The sequence below is a fragment of the Poecile atricapillus genome, chromosome Z (genome assembly GCF_030490865.1).
Source record: "Poecile atricapillus isolate bPoeAtr1 chromosome Z, bPoeAtr1.hap1, whole genome shotgun sequence".
Taxonomy (NCBI): Eukaryota; Metazoa; Chordata; class Aves; order Passeriformes; family Paridae; genus Poecile; species Poecile atricapillus.
The window spans coordinates 110883586-110901565 of NC_081289.1; the positions used below are offsets into that span (position 1 = coordinate 110883586).

Consider the following 17980-nt stretch of genomic DNA (forward strand, 5'->3'; position numbering starts at 1 on the left):
GTGCTTGTGTTGTTCCATATTTTCCCTCTTTGTTCCTTGGTTTGCTCTCTAATGATTATAGATTTGCTTTGAGCCCTTTCTGTTCTTTTTGTAGAGCAGCTACTGCTCATTTGTTTACAATGTTGCGTATTTCCATCAAGTCTCTTGGGCTAACTTCTTAGTGGTGAGACTTCTATAAAATTCCAATCTTGATGTAAATTTTCAGGATATTTTAGCTCCTTTCATGATACATAGTTGAAAATGCCAAAAGATATTTGTTAAAATGTAAATTTATGTTATTACTAAGTGTTGACAAGATTTAATAACCCTTTTCTAGACTTCCTAGTTTTGAGCTTCTACAGCAAAATAGCAAAAATCCTGTGAGCCTTGTGGGACATTTTATCTCATTCAGTTATCCTTTAGATAATTTGACAAGAGGGGGAAAAAAGGGACATTTAAGCATTTTATAAGACTAGCTTAAAGAGCTATAGCTACAGTAATAGCTAGAGCTATAGATTCAAAGTCCGCCTACTTGCAATAATCCTCAGAAAACCTTCAATCAGAGAGATACAACAATGTAGAAAAATAAAGTAGTGGTTAGCAGAACTGATTCTTATATACTGGAGGACCTGCGAATACAGCTTGGGCATTTACTTAATTTTCCAATGGTGTAGAGGTTTTCAGTTCAGTTGCAATTGTTTGTCTTGACCATGAGCACAATACAGAAAATATATAACTTAGCTGTAGCTTACATCAAAGCCTGCAGTCAGTAGTCAGGCTGAAACAGCTGGCATTGCACTGGTCTTACCTACAATGAATGTTTCCTGTTAGTTGTAAATCATCACACACACCCACAAACACAAGCAGACAAGCACACAAGCACTCAAACAAAACACTGTGGCACCTGCCTCTTGGTTAAAATGCTGATATTCCCCAGAATAAAAAACTACAGGACTCTCCCGCTGCCCAGTTTGAAGGACTTTCTGCTGCTTCTAAGGACATTTTAGAGTGTGTTTGACATTAATCCCCTCTTCCATCAGATCCTGGCTGCTTTATTGTAAACTGTCTCCTAGTGTTAATCATACTCATTTATCCTGAGGTCTGCATTTTAAGGAACATGAAAATTCCTGTATCTTGCTTTCATATCATATTATCCACTATAATCCACACCAGAAGCATTCTATAAACATGCCTGTTTACCGATAATGAGGAAGATATACCCACAGGTTTATACTATAATCACTTGGTGCTTTAAGTATTTTTTCACTTCATTGTAGGACTTTTCTTTAAATTATACCATGAGACTAGCTGTCTGTGTCAAACTCCTTTTGTTATAATCTGTCAAACTGATCATTAATCCTGATGTTACATTGCACTTGGCCACATAAGGTGACTGAGGTTTGCAGATGTAGATGCTTGTGAAATAATTATTTTCACAAGACCCTGATTAGAAAGCTGGTTTTGCAGCTACAGTTACATGAAACCCCCTTAGATATGCAAAGTTTTAGCACGGAATGAAGCCAGAGTCAACCCCAGTCAAAATGCTGTGGTGTGCCTTTTCCTGACAGTGCCCTTTAGTTTTTCTACAAAAAGCTGTCTGTTCTGTGTCTTCAGTAAATTGAAGGAACGGTAATTGATAATCAAAATTATTCTGCACATCTTTCCCCTGGTAAGATTGAAAATATGGAGAAAGTGTGTTGTCAGGAAACAGGGCTTCTAACCTTTCTAATCAGAGCTGATACAAGAGATGCTTTTGTTATTCCTGAGCAGGTTTTACACAGAGCCAGGGCCTTTTCTGCTTTCCATAGTGCCACACTGGTGAGGCAGTTGGGAGACTGGGAGGAGACACATCCAGGACAGGTGACCAAAGGGGTGCTCCAAACTATATTGTATCATGCTCAGTACATAAATCTGGGGGGAAAAGGAGGAAGGGGCAGATGTTTGGAGTGATGGCACTTATCTTCCCACATCACTGTAACATGGGACCCTGCTCTCCTTGGGATGGCTGAACCCCTGTCTGCCCATGGGAAGTAGACAATTAATTCCTTGTTTTGCTTTGTTTGTGTGCATGGCTTTTGCTTTTCCTATTAATCTGCCTTTATCTCAACCTGTAAGTTTTCTACCATTTACCTTTCCAATTCTCTGCCCAATCCTGCTGGAGGTGGAGTGAGTGAGTGGCTGTGTGGTACACACCTCTTATGTAAATTAGATATTTCTCACCATTTTGTTCACACAATCACAGCCAGGCCTTTGGGACCCTCATCTAGGAGGTAAGTTGTTGGCAGAGGGGATAAACTGACCAAGAGTCTCAAGGCAGAAAAATAAATTGGTCAGTACAGCCCTGCCCCAGCTCTGCAGGACACTCTCTTCTAATCCCAGCTGTCCTATTACAACAGTCAGAAGGCTTGAGAGATGACATGGTTGTGCCTGGTCCTCCACAGACTCAGAAGTTCACTGCTCCAGATCCAAACCAGATCTGTATGCAGCACTCCCATTTGCATCCTCAATAAGAGCTAGGGAGGAAAGCTTATTTCATTTTTACATCGGATCTAACTAAAAAGTTTTGATGATATCTATCAGTGTACTGGGAAAAGTGTAGGGCAACCAAATTTACGGTAGCTGATTTATATTCCACACACGAAATAATTTATTATAATATTAACGAATTTTAGAACAATTCTTTTGCTGACCACTAAAGGTATTTGCAAACTTTAATATATACCAGTTCAACAGAGACAGAAAACAATGCTTCTAATCATTGAATGGTTTGGTTAGGAAGAGACCTTTAAGGATCCTCTAGTCCAACATCATACTATGGGGGCACTTTCCACTAGATCAAGTTACTCAGCCTCATCCAGCATGATCTCGAACACCTCCAGCAACAGGGCATCCATAGATTCTCTGGATAACCTACTCCAGTGTCTCACCACGCTCAACATAAAACATTTCTCCCTTATGTCCAGACTACATCTACTCACTTTCAGTGTAAAACCTTTGCCCCTTGACCTTCCTCTAGCAGCCCCAGTAAAATGTCTGTTTCTGTTTGCTGGACTCACTCCAGCAGGTCTTTCTTGTGTTATGGATTCCAGAGCTGTATATCTGGAGTATATCCGGGTGGGATCTCAAGAGATCTCTCTCAGCCTATGGGCCACACTGGTCAGTTTCATGTAGTTGGCTTTCTGGGCTGCAAGCACACATTTCTGGCTCATATTTAGCTTGTCATCCACTGGTATCCCCAGTAGCCTTCTCCTTAGGGCTGCTCTCACTGTCTTTTGTCCCCCTGTCTATACTGATGTTGGGAATTGCCCCAACTCAGGTGCAGGACCTTGTATTTGGCATTGTTGAAATGTAAGAGGTTCAAACATTCAATAGCAGTCATTTCTTAAATGCATTCAAGGATTGAAACGGCATGATTTCTCCTAGGTTCCTTTGTGATTCCTAGTCTTGTTGATGGGAAGACTATAATAAGAAAGGGGGAAATGTGCTGCATTGTGTGCCAATAGCAATTTTTCTTACAGTAGTGTAATAATTTCATTGATTAGATGATGAAAGTTGTAGTAGTGAATAAAGTAGCATTGCTGAAAGGACAAGCTGAGGCTATTGAGGAATTCTGGGAAGATTCAGGAAGTCACTCTAGGATGGGGGAAATGGCTTTAAACTGAAAGAAAATAGGTTTAGACTAGCTATAAGGAAGAAATCGCTGAGTAGTTTGTACAATTCCTATCCCTGAGTCTTCAAGGTCAGGCTGGAGGATATCTGAGCAACCTGGTCTAGTGGATGGTGTTCCTGTCCATGGCAGGAGTGTTGAAACTAACACATCTTTAAAATCCCAAACATTCTTTATGGTTCTATGAATTCAAGAATACTACAACAGACAGAGGGAATAGCATCTCTTAGACTCCTCTAAGCAGTAATTACCATGCCTAATTACAGCAACAAGTAAGACTTAAAGAAGTTAATCATAGAATTGCTTCATTTTGAAAAAACCCTTATGATCATCACGGCCACCACTAAATCATGTCTCAAGGTGCCTCTTCTGCATGGCATTCCTGCCACACCTGCAGGGATGGTGGCTCAACCACTTCTCTGGACAGCTTGTGTTCTGAAAACTCTTTCAGTTAAGAATTTTTTCCTTATATCCAATGTTAATCTCCCCTGGTCCAAGTTAAGGCAATTTTGTCTCATCCTCTCACCTGTTACTTGGAAGAGGAGGCTGACCCCCACCTCATTACAGCCTCCATTCAAAGGGATGTAGAGTGCAATAAGGAAGATACTCCCTGAGCCTCCTTTCCTCCAGGCTAGGTGGCCCCAGCTTCCTCAGCTGCTCCTCACAGGATTTGTGCTCCAGACCCTTTACCTGCTCTGTTCCCCTTCTCTGGACACACCTAGTGTCTTTCGTGTAGTGAGTGAGGGGCCCAAATCTGAACAGAGGGTTCAAGGTGTGGCCTCCACAGTGCCAAGTACAGGAGACAATCTGGCACTGTCATCCACACTATTTCTGATAGGCCTTGTCCACCTGGGCACATGCTGGCTCGTAAAGAAGAGATAGTTTTACTCTGATTTTATCAGTTACACCTGTCTCTATGCATCAAACTCTAAGCTGGAGAGATGAAACTAATTTTAGGCTTTCTAAACATACTGGAATCATCATTCCTCCTAGTTCTGAAATCAACAGAGCTTGTACATAATTGAATTTCCCTTGGGGAAAATCATGAAAAACAGCTGTACAAAATATATTGACAACAAGCAGGCAGGTCAGACAGTTTAGTTACATGTAATGTTTTGCATATAAATAAGAATGGAGTTAAGTTTCTCCCCCAGTTTTCAAATAATTTAATTGGGGGGGGGAGGGCAAGGGGGCTGTGGAAGCTTTATTCTGATAACAGAAAAATTAAATTTCTATTTCTGCCGAGGCTGAGAAGTAAATAGGGTTAAATTTCAGCAAGGAATATTTATATTATGCATTTATGGTAAAATTTAACTCAGAACAGTTACATAGGCAATCTGCTCCTCTGTGTCAGGCAGTATCATTCTTGTCATATGTTTGTCTGCATTTTCCTTAAATAATCCTACATTGAAGAAGAAAGGTGTCATTTAGCAGTCTACTGTAGCCTCATTTTCTAAGAGATCAGTCATAATCAGTAATTAGTTTTATTTTGAATTTTATTAAATTTTCATGTTACTGCTACTTACAGGTGAAATCTCAACAATAGTTTGCTACATTATTGAAGAGGAGGAATTTCTTAAGAGAAAATTTTTCTGAGCACGTGGTTACACTTTAAGTATTTTTTATTCTGAAGCCCAAATGGAAGGGATGCCGGGGCAGCACGGGAAGAATACATTGAAGTCCTCGCTTTTGCATAAAAGGAAAAGGGAGAGAGGAATTGGTGCTTAAAAAAGGGAAGATTTGTGCTATAACTGTGGTGTAGGATTTGGAATACCCCTTCTATCTTTCGTGCTAATCCTCCTAAGACTTCCACCCTTGTTAGGGTTTTGGATGATCTAACGTTGACGTCTAGTGGCGGGAAGGTAGATTGCAGAGAGGAATCTTGCCCTGCTCTCACACACACACACTTCATCGAGGCACAGGAATGTCATCCTAAAATTTAAACCCAGCTATTAAAACCGTAAGACTTGTGAAACTAAGGAGAGTAACGTTAAAAACTGCACAGTCAGAGGCGAAACTAAATGCCTCATGTTTTATATTAAAAATATTTAAGTCTGAAGCATCTTCTTTGCAGCATTTCTCTTTACTGTGCGATATAAACAGCACAGATGAAGAGTCTGGGAATAGAGTACTGTTAGTAAAAATTATAACTCGATTGATATTTATATTTGTCTTCTTGATCTTAATCCCTATGTATGTTTTGGGGTAATAGCAAAGATTATTCAAACAAAATTTAAAGGGTTTTATCGTTTTATGTCAGCAACAACTGAAGGCCACACACAACTGAATTTCTACTTAGCTGCTTCTGTGGGAACACAATCACTTTAGTGATTGCTGGTTACTGCTCTGTGTTTGAGTATGTGTGATTCATTTATGATAATGCCTTCATCTTGTTTCTGTTGGGTGTACTACCTTTGCAGTTATTTCACTGACCTCAGTTATATTGTCATGTCCTCGTTGGTGCCAACTTGTCAAGATATTCTTGGAGTACTAGTGTGAACTACAGGAATTATTTTCATTTAGAAAATATTCTGTTTAGGTAAGATGACCTGCCAAATGATTCAGGATACAATTGTGAAAGTAATTGCTGCAGCTTTCCTTCTATGGTCCTTTAAGCTTTCACATTCAATGAGTGTTGGACATATGTGTTTCCATTACTTTTACTCTCCAAAGTTAACACAGTAACTTGAATGGCGTTGCAAAACATTGCTTTAGAAGATTTACATTACATGAAAAAATCTTTCCAAATCAGCAGCCCAATTATTGTGCATGCTGAACTACTATTTAATTAAGTTTTGGATGGGGGAAAGGTGTCGTGCAGAGGCAAGGTATTTGTAGTAACCCAATGCTCCTATTGGAATGTAGTTTAATTCCATCTAGAGACAACAGCTTCTGTCTCCTGACTGTAGCTCTTTGGAAGAGAGGGCCCTCATAGATATGCTAAAGCCCTGAAGTGTGTTTACAACTTCCAGTTAGATAAAGTTATGGAAAGGTTGAGACACCGAGAGGAGAAGGGGGAACAAAAAAAAGCAAAGGGTCACAACAGTAGATGCTTCTATTCTTCCTGCCATATAATAGAAATAATTAAAAGAAAAATTATGTTCAGTGGACTTGAGAGAAAAAGTCAGTTATAAAGGCAGCCTGAATAACTTTCCTTAACAAATGTTACTGATGCTTCACATCACCAAAAAGATTAGGTATCCTATTACATAATACAGGATTGTATTTTGCAAGACATGTACCCAGCTTCATCCTACACCAGGGGAGCTTCAGGAATAGGCTGCCCAGGGATGTGGTGGGTGAAGTCACCATCCCTGGAGGCATTCCAAGAAATGGCTGTTTTCTTGTTCCAAGAAAATGGCTGTTGCATGCTCTAGTTGACAAGGTGATGATCAATCAAAGGTTGGATCTGATGATCTTGGAGGTCTTTTTAACCTAAATGATTCTATGATTCTATGTTGAATCTTACTATCAGAAATTAAAAATGTTATATTAATTTATTTGCTACAGAGAAAACACATGTTCCCTTCTTGGCCAAAGAGAATCTCATTCACTCTTTTTTAATTTATTTTGCGTGATTTAAAAACATAATTTTTCTCGTGGTCATTAACAAACTACGACAATGTAGCAAACTATTAATATACGCTGGATAATTTCAGTAGACTTTTGTAAAAAATTATTTTGACCTTTAAGGTTTACCTTTGAAAAAAGCATTTCACACATTTTAGAAAGCAGTGTTACAAATAGCTTTTGTTCCACTAACATACGAATGAAAAAAAACCTAACAGGGACATATGTCCTCATGGTAATTTGACATTTAAACACAAAATTAGCCTATTTTGATACTGTCTACATCTTTCTTCCTCAACCCATAGCTTTTAACTGTTCAAAACCACAAATGGTGCTTTGGACTATGATTTAAGCAAGAAGTCAAAGCTGTCAGAGACTTAATTTTGGAGCTGTATCTGGAACAGAATCCAAATAAGAATACAACTTTCCCACTTGTGCCTCAGACAGAAAATACTCAATTTGTCTTTGCTGTTACCAAGGCCATTAAACCTGAGGGAGTTTGACCCGTTTTAAAGAAAAACATGGTTGCAGCTACAAAGTGTGGCTTGCTCATAACACAGCCTGTGTTGATTTAAAAAAAAGGCATCTTAAAATACCATGTATGGAAATGGAAGGGGGATTTATATTTACTGAAGAAATAGAGATTAAAAGAATTTTAAAGAATTTTAAAGCTTACTTTTTAAATTGCACATTTAAAGTATTGTGTTCATATTTCCCATCTCATTTTTGCCTATGAGTTATTTTTTTGACAGCTTTAAGAATCAGGTGTATTTAGAAGAATGTACATAGCTACATTGCTGTCCAGTTGGTATTTCCTTAAGATTTTTTTTTAATTTAGCATTTACAAACATAGCTTATAAAATCTGAAACAGTATTGCCTTAAAAATATCAAGTTAGGTTTTTTTAGGGTGCTAGACATTTTCATATTCTTGTTCCGAGCAATGTAGTTGAAATACTAGGGAAAGCCTATTACACTTTATAGAAGCAGCTCTCTGTAGTCTTGACAGACCGAATTCCTTGGAGAGGAATTAGATAGTTCTAACAGTAAGTACATTATTGGTGACTCTTGCTTATCACTATCTTTTTGTTCAAATGCTTTACAATAACACTGTTCTCAAAGAGCAAGGCACAATGCTCCCAGCATTCACTGCCGTGGGAGTGAAAGATTATCCACAGATACCTGTGATTAAACCATAAATTCCTCCAAGTCCCTAACATAACTTACTTTTCGCACTCTGCATTTCCCCTGCCATTAAGCTTCATGGGTAGTTTTCCACAGCTTAGAGAGCACAGTTCTTTAGATTTCCAGCCATTCTCCTCCCCCTACATTTTCTGCCCAACTACAAACTCCTCCACTAAAGATGGCAACACCACCAATGGCACGGCACCAATGGCACTGGGTCAACAATCCTCAGACAAAATAATAAAGACATGAGGGCAATTTTGAAAGCTGTTCTTACCAGGCAAAACTCATGGAGGTTACTGGCACTTGATCAGCTTACCAGCAACACCGGTGAGTACAGCATGGTAGTAGAGCAGCCTCATAATAGTGGTAATTAACCTCAAAAGTTGTGCTGATTTTCTCCTATACTTAAATACATGAAAATGCAATTTTTCTAAGGGAAAATAACATAGCAGTAGTTTTTACTATCAGCATAAAATAGCAATTTCTGTGCAGCAGGGGAAAAAAAATAAAGTTGCACTAACTTTTCAGTTTGAGTATTGCTTTTGTGTATGCTGCCAGGTGATAGCTCTTACAGCTCAGTCCTGGGAAAAACACACCTTGACCTTTCCCTGCTCATAAAAGATGTTTGCACTTCCACATATTAAACAATACATATCCTTTTTGCCAGCAGTACAGGAAAAAGTAGTGTTTCCAGAAGAAAACAGTCTGTAACATTTGACTCATCTGCTTTATCTTTAGTGTTGGAAAAGCAGGAGAAGCCCCTTCTTAACAACGCTTTTATGTTTTTAAGGAAGTGAAGGACACTGAACTATAACACTGCATCCATACTAGTGAATGGCAGTTTTCTAAGCTAAGGGAACAGTGAAGAACACCCTGGGATGAGGTACAGGACACTGAGCCACTTGCTAAATGAGAGCCTGCCAAGGTAGTGAGGTGGCAGAGAGCACAGAATACAACAGCCCATCTGTGTAACTATCCATGTTTCCAACATGTCATCTGAACCCTCCTTTAGAAGTACTGATGTCATGCTAAGTCCTCCAACCTATTGTCCTACATTGTTGCTCAGAGAATAATTCAAAAGCATTTTTTGTTGTAAAATCCAAAGATAATGGAGTCTTACTTTAAAAATTTCAGTCACATGAAAAGATGCAAACAAAATACTTTTCTAGGGCAGCAGATTTATTAAAATAAAGCATATGAAATGCCCAAAAGCCTGGACTGCTTGATCCAGTTTTGAGCCTCTCTGAACTTCCAGAAAAATATGATTAAATTCTTAGAGGTTTCTTCTGAGAGTCAGAGCTATTTATGTGAGAAGGACACTTGCGCCGTGAATGTGGGAACCTGGCTTTGCTGGAGTTTTGCAGATGGTAAGACTGTTACCATTGCAGGACCCATCAACACAAGATTGCTTCATTTACACACTTCGTACACAACAATTAAAAGCATACATGAAGGCGCTTACCAAGACAAACCTCTGCACATAGTTCTCAATCTGCTTGCTGCAACAAGGAGTGAACACGCACAAAGACAAAAAAAACACAAAAAAAAGAGAATTCCATTTTTACCCCTTTTTGCCTATTAGTGTCCTACCTCATTATGCCTGTTCTGGCATAGTGGAAGCCTTTGATGTACCATGACAAGTTAAAATTAAAAAAATTACATAAGACATTTTTTTACTTCTTGTTGGAGCAGACTTAAAACAAATCTACTCTTCCCTTGAGGTATTATAAGAATATTTGGAATTCTTGTTCCAGATTTGTCATGAAGACAATCAAATCTGAATTATAAAATCTTGTGGGTGTGGTCAGTTAACTTTAGATTCTTGCAGTCACAAAAGCAAAAACTGTGACCAAGATCATAGCTGCACAGATTAGATAAAGCTTTGTCTCCCAGATGATGCACAGATGTACTTGCATATACTAGGCAGAAAATTTCCAAGTCCAAGTCCCAAGAATAATTTTCTAAAATGCTGAAGATAACAAATAGCTAACAGCATACATACAGAATCTTTATAATGAGAAAAAAATTCAAAAAAAGATTTAATCTTCTTGGCTTATTCTAAGCCCAAGTACAGGCTCAGTAGAGAATGCACTGAGAGCACCCCTGAATAGGACTTGGAGATGCTGGTGAATGAGAAGCTGGAGATGACCCAGCCAAATGCATCCTAGGCTGCATCCCAAGCAGTGCAGCTAGCAGGGGAGGAGGGGACTCTGCCCCTCTATTCCAGCTTCATGAGATTGTACCTGGAGTGCTGTGCCAGCTCTGTGGCTCTCAATAGAAGACATGGACCTGTTGCAGATGGTCCAGAGGAAGGCTAGGAAGACGGTCTGAGGGCTGGAGTAGCTCTTTCGTGAAGACCTAAGTCTGAACAAGACTTCAGGACAGCCTGGGAAGGGAAAGGAAGATTCTGGGGAGATGACGTAGCAGCCTTGTGTACCTAAAGGGGACTACAAGAAAGCTGGGGTGGAACTTTTGACAAGACAGGACAAGGAGGGAACAGCTCCAGATTGAGTAGGTTTAACTTAAGATGTCAGAAAGGAGTTCTTTCCTGTGAGGATGGTGTATCACTGCAATCAGGTTGCCCTGGTAAGTTGTCCATGCCCCAGCCATGGAACTGTTCAAGGCCAGGTTAGATGGGCCACTGAGCAACCTGGTCTAGTGGACAGTGTCCCTGCTCACAGCAGGGGGATTTGAACTAGGCCATCTGTAAGGCCCCTTTCAACCCAAACCATTCTGTGATTCTATCATCTGGCAACATCATTATGTCTTTTTCAATACAGCTACAGAAGAAAAAAACAAAAAACAGCCAAAAAAACTCCACACCCCTAAAAAAGCAATTTTAAAAGGAACTTACATGTGTTCATCCAGTTACTAAAAACTTGTCTTAGAACAGTAAACCAAAGGTTAAGTTCTAAAATCTGTAATTCCGTTTTCCTGAGATGGCTGCACCACATGTTTGACCATGTGTACTCAGAGACAGGATTTGACTTTACCTATGAAATTATGAGTAATGGTATTATTTGTTAATTAAAGCAGTACATAAAGAAAGACAGTAATAATCACATTTCAGTCAAATAAAATTCAGTTTATCTTTATTCAAGATTAAGAAGGGTGGGGTAAATTGGGGTGGAAACCAATAGAGCCATGCCATGAAAGCCATGCAGCTGAACAAAAAGGAAGTGCAACAATCAGACTTACAAATGTTTCAGCAATTTCTTAGAGGTAATTGTAACCCTTATCAAACTGAGAACACAAATGACATTTCTCAAATGTATTAATTTTACATAACAGTCATATTGAAGAGGAGTGGTTCTTTCTTTACTGAAAGTGGCATTTCAGTAAAGGCCAAGATACACTTTTAAACACCACAGTGGGCAGAACTAAATGCCTACATTTTGATTTTTATCGACATCCCCTTTTCTAGTTGCATATACCCTTTCAATAAAAGCTAACATACCTATTCAGCCTTCTTGTTGAAAAAAATATGCATATTGCAATAAGAAATGAGGCACAGCAGAGAAGACATCTCATACAACCGGCAGTAATCCAGAAAATTTCATGATGGCACAAGTTTCTAAATACATTTCTTTTCACCCTGGGGTGATATATAGTTAAAGAAGACAACTGGTGTTTGCCAAGAAATGACAAAATTCTTTCATGACTGTATGGAAAAACTTTATAAAAAACCAATTAAGTCAAAAGACACAAGTTATGGACTAGAAAAGGGATCTATTGAAAATCATATTTTCATTACAAGTGGAAACCAAGGGAAATAGAAGAGAAGTCCCACATTGACTTCTCGACATTTCAGACTCTGTCTTAAGGCTTTTAGATAGAAGAAGATCAAAATAATTTTATAGTCTGTAAGAAAAATGCCAGTCTGGGGGAATTTATGTCTTTTCCAAAACATGAACTGCTTAACCACAAATATGCACATTTAAAGTAAATCCTTCCACATTAGGAGTTAAATTGCTTAAATATTACCAAAGAGCCAGCTAAGATTTGAGAATTCAAGTTTGTTGGCAAAATAAATGTGAGAAATAACTAAAATAGAGGCTCTGTGGAGAGAAAATATTTAGAATCCGGTAAATGGAAAAGCTACACACAAATGGGAATGTACAAGAACAAACAAGATGTATTGTAAGTGAAATTTGCAGTAAATGTTGAGGATGCAGAGGAGACCACCTACTTATCAAGAACATTATAAGGCTTTTAAATGAACTATCATGCCTAAGACAGAAATGACAGATGAAAAACAAATAGACAGATAAAGAATGGTACTCAGCTCACCTAAAACCACTACTTATCTAAGGCAAAGTATGGAAGTTTGGCATGATATAACCTGAGTTAATACTCTTGGTATGTACTTGGTGTACAAAATTATTGGAGTAACACCATCATCGTAATAGTCTTTAATCCCCTTATAATATTTTTATTCCATCTGCAATTTATGGGGAAAACTGCAAGATTACCTGTATTTAGTAATCTGCTAAATGGTTAAACACCAATGGCAAGACTTACAGTAAATTAAATATCTGCAACTATAGGTTACATGCTAGTTGTTTTAGATTTTCAATAACAGAACCATTTGGATACTTCAAGCATCACCAGCAATGTTAGAATTCTATCCTGTAGCTATAAATATTCCAAACTATTTGTTGGAAATAATATTTTGGCAGTAGGTGCTTTCTATATGTACAAGGTATTTTGAAGACTTTGATATGGGAATTTATAGAAATCTTCATGTAACACTATTGTTTCATGTACTTCTTGTATCAACTGCAGTAAACAGCCATTCAACAATACTATGACTACTACATCTAAGAAATAAACAGAATTGCAGACATTCAAGCTAATAAAATGCTGCTGTCTGGATATGAAACGAAGTTTCACTGGGTAAGAAAAGTTAATAAAAGCAACTGTGACATATAATATTTATTATTTAATATAAATTTGACTTCACTAGTCACTTGCTTAGCACACAATATTGTGTAATTCAAGGCATTTATATTTGGTATGCAACAGTGCACTTATAACCCCATAAACTCCTTCTTGAGTTGCAAGACTGTTTTTCCAACTTCTATTTAAAATAATAGGCTTTTATTCATGTGTTTAGTGCAGAGTTAATTGTCCCCAATACGCATTTTTGTAAACTGTTAAATTTTCTGCAATAATTGATAGAGGTGCTGCAATATTTCCTTGAGTAGGTTGTAAAAAAGTTCACACTAAAAGCAATACTGTACTGTTAATGTGACCTGGTCCATTCATTTACAAAAAGCCCTAGTATAGTCAACCAAGCAGCCACTCGTGACCTAAATTCAAATTCTCTGATCAGTAGCCTCCTTCTTATATTTTGAGTTACAACACTAGTGATTAAGTTAACATTTCCTTTGACAAAGAAATTTGTATTTCAACACAGCCTCAAGTCATATTAAAACCAAAACATGAAGTACTGATTTTCACAATTAAATCAAAATTGCAAGGTTTGCTCCAAATAGTATCATAAGAATTATTCCAGAGTTCAATTTCAGTATCAAAGGTTAAGACAAACTCACTTTATACTGCTTATATAAAAAATGAAATCTGAAATACTTACAGTAAAAAATCAAGCAAACCAAGACAAAACTTGGCAGACATTTTTTACCATCACATATTTTTTTAAGCTAACATCATCTGTTTTTCTGATATAGATTGTTGTGACCATAACAAATAATTGGATAAATCTTCCCTCCCTCCTGTTTTTGCCTTTGTTGATGATATTCAAACAGTTCTGCTTGTGAAAGAAGAATTACAAGGTAGCTGTTCAGTGTTCTTCATATCTTGGTGCTTCTCCATTCATTACAATTTTGGCTGATTCTCTCGTACTTCTTCTAGTTTAGAAAGGATCCACTGTGTGAAGAAAAAAGTAAAAATTAAAATCTTTCTGTGGCACAAAACAGACAAAGCTGCTGAAAACTAGAATGATTTTTTTCACTGCGTTTATGACCTGCTCTATTCCTAACTGAGTTTTAAGACAGTGTTAAAAATTATTCTGTGGGTATAAACCCCTGGCTTTCTAACAAAAGTGGAGCCATTTAAGCACCAATATTTGACATTTGATACCATGTCTAATTAAACTTGTTTCCTGCTCTGTACTTCAAGGAATAAGATTTGAAAAAAAAAGAAGACAACATTTAATCCCCATCATGGCTCTGCTTTCATCTACAACTCCAGCCAAATCAGAGACAACAACAGAGAAGCAAGGATCACAACAGAAGTCAGAAGACAATAACAGCAGCAGTCTGATAGGTTATTGAGAAAAAAAGCCTTATTTAACTATATCTTGTTCCTTTTAAGGAATTTCATATTGGACTGTTCACATTACATAAAAGGAAAATTAGTTTCCCAAGAGTATTAAAGAAAAAAAAAAGGAGGGTTGGGGGAAAGTGCAGTGAGAGGGAAATCTAGAGTAGGTCATGAAGTTATATCAAGGGTCTTCCATAAAAGATATGCATACTACTTTGGAGAAAGATGAGAAGATTATTATAAATCAGAATGTGTTACTGTATCAGGTTCTATCCCCTCATATGAACATTTGTGTTTGCTTTGTGAGGTTCCTGTGCCTCTCTAGGAAAATATACACCCCAGTATTTTTGTGAAAGATGTACTCAAATTTTTCACCTTTTTTTCTTAAGACTTGTGGTATATGTAACATGATGTACTAATTTCACTTTTGGAATTGTTCCTGATTTAGCTGGGGCATAGGTGGGATTCCTTTCCCAGAGAGAATAATGGATCTCAGCAGTGCCCACCCTTGTTCCACCACAGTCAAAATGAAAATAAATAAAAACTCAGTACCTTCAAAGATTACAGCCAAGTCAAATTCAGCATAGGACTCTTATCTTTCTGAGGTAACAGTTAACTGCTATCACTTACCTGTAGCTAGAAACTACCCTCACAAAGACAAATACAACCTAAACTAGTAAGAAGATGCAAAAGCAACTTAAACTAATGAGAGAATTCAACTTTTGCAAGCTGTCTGAAAACACAATCCCAGGGAACTACACCCCACTAAAATATATACAAGACTCATTCATTTTTTGTGAAAATTACTAGCTATACCAGTTAAAAACAAGGCAGAACTTTGACCTTATAGTTCTGGTAGCAGATCTGAACTGTTCCTACCATCTGTTACAGTCAAAACTAGTGATGTCAAAACGAAGATGTTACAGAGAAAATGTATAAAAAATAGCAGCAATATCATTTATCAATTAAACTACTGGAATTTTTATTAAGGATAGTCTTTATTCTTCAGAAAAAACTGTATTTTGAAGAGCAGTAACACCCCACCCCTGCCCACCACCTGGAACTAGAAGTAGTGTGCAAACACTTTTGTTCTATTAAAATGTACTATTTTAATTCACATTCTAGATTGTTTCGTTTTGGTTAGCATTCCTGTTTAATCAATCTTTTGTCAGACTACTGTAATTCAAAAGATTTATGTGGAGAAAAGTCTGGTGTTGGAATTGAGTTTTCTAGAATTCAGTACTGAGTAAATTATTGCTTCTTCCATGTGTGTAACAGATATGTGGAAATACTGAATTTTAAATGTACGTAGTTTCAGGTTAAGAGTATTTCTGTTAAAATTTTGACCTTTTAAGTCAAATTTACCACTATAATTTTAATTGTATTTTGACTTTACCTTAGCATCCTCTGGACTTCTAAAATTTATAATTTTTCCAAATTCTTTGGCATGGAAGACAGACTTAACTCGTTCCTAAAAGAAAACCAGAACCAAAACAGTAACTCAAAATTGAAGTTAGTTACTTCAGGCTTTAAGACTACGATGCTATTTACTATCAAGGCAGCTATAATGGTTCAAACAGCCACGTGTACCAAGAACAGTCATCTGAGTATGTTTGCATCACATGCACATACCCTGAGAGAGACCATTTTCTGCAGGAAAGCACAGCAGAGTGAACACTCCAGCAGTAACAGACTCCCCTTTTTACCATGGAGTCCCTGGATAAGGGTCTATAAACGTGTGTAGAATGGAAGGCAGATAATGGACATGTGGTAACAAAATCCATTACTCCCCAAGGTTTTAATTTGCAATTCTCCTTCAAGTCATTACTTGAGTGGACATTCCACCAATACTGACTTGCAAGTAGTGGACTACTTTCAGGTAGTGAAAACAGCAACTTAGGCTTCAGAAAGAAAAACATAAGGAGTTATTTGCAAAATATAGTTTCCAACCACAGTTTTCAATAAAGAGCATACTACAGACATGTAAATGGATTCTGAAATGACTGCTGTGTAGAGGGAAAGATGGATATGTTATTCAGCATTGTCTGAAATGGCAGAAACGCTAAGAATTATTTCATCCTGTAAAAGTTCACTTGCTGTCAGAAATCCAGTTTGGAGGATTCCAAACCAATATGGCTCTGCCTTTCATGCTCTCTGCAATAGAAACAAATAATCTGAGTGAAAAACTGAATGATGTTGTGCACCATCAAGACTGTCCTGACAACCAATATGTGTAATTACACACATGAAGCTTACTAAAAACAGAAACAACACACTGGCAGACAAATTTACTGAATCAAAGTTCAATAAAGTACAGCTAATATACCAGTAAGAATTAATTTTCTAATTTAAGAAACTGGTCTGTAAATAGTCATTGGTGGTCATCTTTCTCCTTATGTCTTCTGCCAGCTTACCAGGGTTTTTAAGGCATTTTAAGTATTTTTTAAAGGAAAAATTGCAACTAAGAGCAAAATTCTTCAATTTGAATTGAGAGGGGAAAAATATATGTCATTACAGTTATTTTTAAAGACAATAAAACCTTATTATGTGCCCCAGAGAGCATAATAAAAATATTCTGCGATCTTCTGATCCTTTTATCATATCAGCATTTTCCAGACTATGAACAAACAATGAACTGTGCATACAAACAAAAAATTCATACAGCTCAAGGAATAATCTCATCTGCAAAGACTAAGTCTCCATGCTGCTTATAACTAGTCAGAGACTAGTTATTTGAGGAGTTCAGTCATGCCAAGCTTCAACTCCTTTCTCTGAGTGTATCTCAAATACAAAGGAGATCAAGAATTCAGAGAAGAACGAGCAGAAATTCAAAGTTCAATTTCATAAATAGTAACAAAAAAACAGTAACAACAAAACACAGTAAGAGCAATGTACCTTGGCTTCTATGCGCAATCTTCGACCATCAATGATGAATGGTTCTTTGGTGAATTCATCGTAAGTGTACTGCCATTCACATGTCAGCTGTCCAAATGCCCCTTTTGTCACAAATAACACACCACTGGGCACCAGAAAATAAAAGTAGTTTTAAAAATTAATGTAAAAATACTTAAAAGTTACCATGTTACCCTTGCTCTAGTGAATTGTCATTACAAAATACGTTTAATCTTATGATCTGTAATTATACAGCACACTATCCAAAAGAGTGAAATTTGAAACTCCCTCTAACATTTAAAATACTGTGTTTCATAGCACTACTTCAAGCTGTATTTGAGATCCTACTCCACTGCTAGACACTGACTGTTATTGTATTATCCTTTCTTTCCTTCCATACA

The 17980-nt window shown here is 37.3% G+C and overlaps 1 protein-coding gene across 1 annotated transcript in view; it reads right to left on the minus strand.

Moving 5' to 3' along the window:
* Positions 1-11466: 11466 nt before the first annotated feature.
* The window catches only part of VPS13A (vacuolar protein sorting 13 homolog A), a 111379-nt gene continuing 104865 nt past the window's right edge, over positions 11467-17980 (minus strand). Inside the window, exons 70-72 of the mRNA XM_058864230.1 lie at positions 17583-17706; positions 16084-16158; positions 11467-14291 (exon numbers count right to left, since the gene is read on the minus strand). Coding sequence (XP_058720213.1) covers positions 14241-14291; positions 16084-16158; positions 17583-17706 — 250 coding nt within the window. The 3' untranslated portion in view covers positions 11467-14240. The remainder of the gene's footprint in view (positions 14292-16083; positions 16159-17582; positions 17707-17980) is intronic.